Source organism: Aythya fuligula, chromosome 2, assembly GCF_009819795.1.
Source record: "Aythya fuligula isolate bAytFul2 chromosome 2, bAytFul2.pri, whole genome shotgun sequence".
NCBI lineage: Eukaryota > Metazoa > Chordata > Aves > Anseriformes > Anatidae > Aythya > Aythya fuligula.
In genome coordinates this window covers 600,854-606,990 of record NC_045560.1, presented here as the reverse complement: position 1 = coordinate 606,990, position 6,137 = coordinate 600,854, and the positions used below count along the sequence as shown (strand labels likewise).

General features: G+C 54.6%; 1 protein-coding gene across 1 annotated transcript; it reads right to left on the bottom strand.

Moving 5' to 3' along the window:
• Positions 1 to 3,573: 3,573 nt before the first annotated feature.
• Positions 3,574 to 5,059, bottom strand: LOC116486628 (GTPase IMAP family member 1-like). The gene is given in 2 exon segments (XM_032183019.1): positions 3,574 to 4,386; positions 5,039 to 5,059. A coding segment is annotated over 1 exon segment (678 nt). The 5' UTR covers positions 5,039 to 5,059; the 3' UTR covers positions 3,574 to 3,708.
• Between the last annotated feature and the right edge of the window lie 1,078 nt (positions 5,060 to 6,137).

The window sequence follows — 6,137 nt, the reverse complement described above, 5'->3', positions numbered from 1 at the left end:
CCACCTGGGCAACCTGCTCTAAGGAACCTGCTTTGGCAGGGGGTTTGGACCCGATGATCTCTTGAGGTCCCTTCCAACCCCTACAGTTCTGTGATTCTGTGATTCTGTGAAGTGTGTGTGGTTCTGGACACCACAGAATGAAATGGACATGAAACTATTACGGAGTGTCCATAGGAGAGCTACAAAGATGTCAGGGGTGTAGAGGGCAAGGCATATGAGGAGCAGCTGAAGTTGCTTGGTTTGTTCAGCCCAAAGCAAACACTGTTGTCCTCTTGGAGAAGAGGAGATGAGGGGAGACCTCATCATGGCCTGCAGCTTCCTCACAAGAGGAGCAGTGGGGCAGGCGCTGAGCTCTGCTCCCTGGGGACAGCGCCAGGACCAGAGGGAACGTCATGGAGCTGGGACAGGGGAGGGTCAGGCTGGGGGTTAGGGAAAGGGTCTGCACCCAGAGGTGGTCAAGCGCTGGGACAGGCTGCCCAGGGACGTGGTGTCCAAACCGCATTTGGACACTGCTGTCAGACATGGCAAGAAAGGGCTTTGGTCCCTTCCAACTCCGCATATTCAATGGTTCTATGATTCTCTGATACTGCATCTCCCAGATTGATAATGAAGGTGTTAATCAGGACTGGGCGAGGAGGCGCAGGATGGGGGCTGCGACCATGCAGGGGACATCAGGTGCCTCCACGGTGCGGGTCCCATCCCTGAGCCACGGCCCTTGCTGTGGCATTGCACGGGACTCCCACCTTTGCACCCCTTTGTGCCTGCAGGAGGGGACCCTGCTCTGCCAGCGCTCAAGAAGCGTTTCCAAGTGCTCCTCTTCCTCATCGTAGCACACGAGCCTCAACGCTGGTTAGGGGAACCTTGAACTGGGAGCAGGGGGAAGGCAGGGACATTCAGCCTGGTGAGGACGGGGTGGGCAGGGATGGCGAGAAAGGGCTTTGTAATCAGCAAAACCAGCCTGAAGAGGGGCTGCCCAAAGCCTGTGCAGGCGTGCAGAGGTGTGGTGTGTGCGCAGCTCCAGCCCTTTTCAGGAAATCAGCCCTAGTGCTGCTGCAGGGCAGAGGAAGTGGGGAGCCGAACGCAGGTTACCTTTGCTTCCCCTTTCTCTGAGATTCACTCTCTGCACTGCCCGGAGCTCAGCACATTTATGGGAAAAGCCTGTCTGGGGGACCTGCAGCCCCGGGCTCGCAGCCCCAGTGTGTTTGCAGGCGGGGCAGGCGCTCCGTGGCTCAGAGGCATCCACAGAGTGAGCAGCAAACCCGCTGCTCGCACAGCCACCTGCGGAAGGGCCCTGTGTCCTTCAGCCCATGTCCTTCCCCTCCTCTCTGCAGCCTGCACACTCCAGAGCTCTGCCACACTGGCCTTTCCTGTAAATGCGCTGAGCTCCCACCGCCCTATTCCAGGGAGAGGGACTAAAAGCACCACGCTGAGCAAATTCCAGGGTGCTGCTGCTGCCCCAAGCACGAGCGGCGTGGAGCAGCCCCACGCCCCGAGACTGGATGGAGTTGCTAAGCCACTGCCCATCATAGTTGAGAAGTCGTGACAGTCCGGGGAACTTCCCACTAAGTGGAAGAGGGGAAAGAAAACCCGCATTTTTAAAGAGGAAAAAGGAAGACCTGGTTAACCACAGGCCAGTCAGTCTCACCTCTATGCCTGGCAAGATCATGGAGCAGATCCAGCATATCATGCCTGACAAATCTGGTGGCCTCCCATGACAGGGTTGCAGCACTGATGACTGGGGAAGAGCAACTGACATCATCTGCCTGGACTTGTGCAAAGCATTTGACACTGTGCCCCCACACTGGAGGGAAGGGATGCCATCCCGAGGGATCTGGACAGGCTTGAGAAGTGGGCCTGTACGGGCCTCATGAGGTTCAACGAGTCTAAGTGCAAGGTCCTTAATCTGGGCTGAGGAAATTTCAAGCACAAATACAAATAAAAAAGAAAATAGCTTTTGGCTAGACATTAGGAGGAAATGCTTCACTGTCAGTGTAGTGAGGCAATGGCACAGGCTGCCCAGAGAAGCTGTGGATGCCCCATCCCTGGAGGTGATCAAGGCCAGGCTGGATGGGCCTTGGCCAACCTCATCTGGTGAGAGGCAGCCTTGTCTGTTTCAGGGGGGTTGGAGTTGGATGATCTTTAAGGTCCCTCCCAACCCCCAACCATTCTATGACTCTATGATCCTTTACCCGGTGTGCAATAAGCCAATTCGCACGCACTCAGGAGAGATATTGCTTTTATTCAGGCCTCAGAGCTCGGTGCAGTTTCCACAGATCAAGCACAGCCGATGTCGACTTCCTGGCTCCATGGAGACATTAAATTCATGACTATTCAGCGATCTAATACAAATTCATTCTAATCTACCTGAGTTTTGTGCTCATGTGGCATCATTCTTAATGGCTCCTTTTCAGGAACTTCTGCGCATGTCTTCCTTTCTGTGGGGGTCCTTGGTGGTGTTCCCCGATGAAGCACCCTAACCCCTTTTATCCATCGATGGCCACATGTCACCAAAGCGCAAACTCAGGCTACTTGCTCTTGGCAACTTTCCTTGGTTTCTCCCAGAAGGAGCATTCTGTCCCTGATCAAAGGGAGCCTAGGTTACAAGTTAAACATATTTCTTGTCCTGTACTACATATATGATAACTGATTAAAGGGAAGCTCCATAAAAATAGACAATTCCTCTTCGTTTCCAAGGGAGAGTTGGTTCCATTACACTGGGACTTGGGGGTCCCGTCTGTGTGTGTGAACGCCTGGTGGGGTGCCCAGAGCCTGGGCACAAGTGCATGGACACTGCTGGAGGCACAAGGACGCCCGCTGAGACATCAGGAAAGTCTTTTTTTTGCTGTGTGGGTGTCTGAGCACTGGCACAGGCTGCCCAGAGCGGTGCTGGGGTCTCCATCCCTGGAGATGTCCAACACCCAGTGGACACGGTCCTGGGCAGCTGGAGTGGTGTCCAGAGGGGCCTCCAGCCCCAGGCATTCAGTGACTCTGTGGTGCTGGGTGTTATAAATTGCCCCCTTAACTAATTTTCAGAGAGCATTGCATTAATAATAGAAAGGAATTTATTGAGCAAGCAACAGCAAGCAAAACAGCGCTGGGCGGCCGGGGAGTCTCGGCTCCGCCAACGGCACGCGCCTCACCCCCGCCAGGGTCCCTTTTTATATCTTGGTAATTCCGGGATTACGCAGCACATCCTGGGATATTCTGCGACTGCGTGCACTGTTGCTAGGAGGTCGTCTCTGTCCCTCTGGTGTTCGTGAAGATGAAGGCCATAGTCTTCCTCGGCGTTGTGGTTCAACTTCTTTTTTTATTTGGTCATGTTGGCCCAGCGTGAGACAGGAAGGCAGGATGTTGATACACTAGGTTAGCAACTTACCAGGAGATGGTTACATGAGCTTTGCAGCAGGGTCTTTGAACAAAAGAGGCAACTGAGATGCAGAAGGAGAGAAGGGGAGGGGGTTCTTTTGTTACATTAAGCAAAAGAATTTTCATAGTGTCTAGCCAAGCATTATACAGCTCCTTACTTCAGCAGGGAGTTTTCACAACTCCCGCTCCTCAAACAGAACTCCTTGTTTTTATAATACAAGACAATGAACAAACATTTATTGTGTATTACACCGGGATTCATCGCAGCCGTGCAATAATGAAACCCAGGGTAATCACAATAATGATGAGGACTATCAGCCCACAAGCCAGGAGAGCTGTCCTTCAGCTGAACCACTCCCTCTTCATCCTGCCTAAACTGTACCTCCACATGTGATACGCCACCTTCTCTTCTGTTAAATTGGGCTCCAGGTACATCTCATTGCTGTAGTACCTGTTCCCATTCGCCTGCACCATGCAGCGGACCATCCCCATCAGCTCCATGACCTGGTGGTCCCGTTCGGCTCCAGTTGCCCAGTTGTTGAAGCCGCAGTACCTGTTCCCACACCTCTTGATCAGCTCACGGAGAGCTTTGTTGTCAGTACAGGACACGTAGTCGTGCAGAGATCTCTCCCCCAGCTCTTCCGAACGGGTAAATATGACGATCGTGTGCCTCAAAACATCAGCTCCAAAGATGTCCTGCAGTCTCTCTGCGGCCTTCGCCTTCTCCTGGGTGAATCGGCCCAGCTGGGTCACCAGCAGCAGCGCGTGGGGGCCCGGGGAGGACAGCCTGATGCACCGAATAACTTCTTATTGCACCTCACTGCTGTCACCTTCGGGGTTGAAAATGTCGGCCGTGTCAACCACCGTGAAGTCCTCGCCGCCCCAGTGCCCCTGTGCACTCGCACAGCTCATGGTCACTGGCTGGGTGGACAGCTTGGACTCAAAGACACGCTTCCCAAGGAGGGTGTTCCCCGTGGCGCTTTTCCCCCCACCAGCCTTCCCGGCCAGGATCAGCCTCATCTCTAAGCCCCCGCCGACCCCGGGCAGCACGTGGACATGCCGGACGGCCACGGTCACGCTGCGGAGACAAAAGCAGACACCCAGGGCTCCGTCAGCAGGCACCCAGATGCTGGGAGCATCACTGACAGCAGAAGGGATTTTCATTAAAAGCGGGGATGGTTCTGAAGCCTCGCTGCTGGCCACTGGAGGCTGCGAGGCTCTGTGTGCCCCCACTGTGGGAAGGGCTCGGGGGCTGCAGCTGGGTCAGGCTGCAGTGGCACCGGGACAAATGGGGTTAGAAAGCAGCAGAAAACAATAAAAATCAAAATAAAAGCCAGAACTGCGAGGTGCTGCAGGGAAACAGAGCAGCAAGGCAGCCTCAGTGTGCGCAGGATCACGGGGGGGCAGTGTGGTGGCAGGGACCCTCGGGGCTGTGATACCGGTGCAGCCGGGGCGCCACGTGGGGCTGAGCACGGTGCCCAGGGGCTCTCCTGGGCTCAGGTTGTGCCCACGCCGAGCATGGGGAGTGAGGAGTGAGGAGAAGGGAAAGAGAGAGGAGGGGACTGGGGAAGAGCCACTTCCCTGCCCCACTGCCCTGCGCCATGTCCCCAGGCACCCTCGGAGCCCTCCCCGCCGGCACGGAGCCTCGCGGCCCCTGGCCTCCCGCCCGTACCTTCCTGCATGTCCTGCGCTGGCGTTCGCCTTGTCCCCGCGGGACGCTCTCAGCCACCAGGAAGTGACAGCGGTGACGGCCGGTGTCAGCCTGGAGAACTGTGCTCATGCCACAAGGGCAGCACCGGCTCCTCCCGCACCAGCCCCCAACTTGGTTTCGATTCTGTGCAGCCCTGGAGGTTCAGACAGCTCTAACGCTACCTCCTGTACTTCCTCCAGAAACAATCCGGCCTCAGAGTTGATTTAAAGATCAAAGCCGAATTTCCTTAAGTCGTATATTCTTTATTGCAGCGCTGGATGCACGGGGGATCCTTCCACCTATCGTGCATGTTTGAAGTGACAAACTATCTTGTATTTATACAGCGAAACAATGAATATTCAATTAGCACCTATACATATTCATTACATAACCCCGCCTACCCTCGCTTCGTATGCTAATTAGCTTAGCAGTCCTTGCGCTTGCGCAAAGCCTTCCAAGAATTGTGGGCCAGGGTCTCCAGGATGTGGGCAGTGGTCTTTGGGAAGAAGGCTGTAGGTCTTCCTCGTAATGCACTTTCTTAATCAGTTGTTTTCCAGGCTGTAAAAATGCTGAGTTTTCTTTCGGTTTAACTGGGGGTCGGCGGATAACAGGATGTCTCAGTTAACAAGACATAACAGACAGTTGACTCAAGTTATCTCAAGTCTTAGCCTGACTGAGTGTTAACGGATAATGGGGTGTTTTCAAATAACAAAATGCTTAAACGTAACAGAAGGTCTACAGATAACAAGATGTTGTTTACTTTGTCCTTGCTAACTTTTAATCACAAGTTCTATTCTATCCTAAAGTAAGTTTATACAATATCAAACCACAAGCTTTATTCTATCCTAAAGTGAGTTTATACTATATCACCATGTCCCTGACACCCGGTGTCCCCATGCCCCAATGTCTCCAGCCCCATATCCCTGTCACAGGTCCCAGTGCCCCCAGTGCCCCCAGTGCCCCCGGTGACACGCAGTGCCGCAATGTCCCGGTGACCCCAGGTCCCAGCGCCGGTGTCCCCGACCCCCGGTGTCCCTGACCCCCGGTGCCCGGCTCCCGGTGCCGTTCCCTGCACCGACGC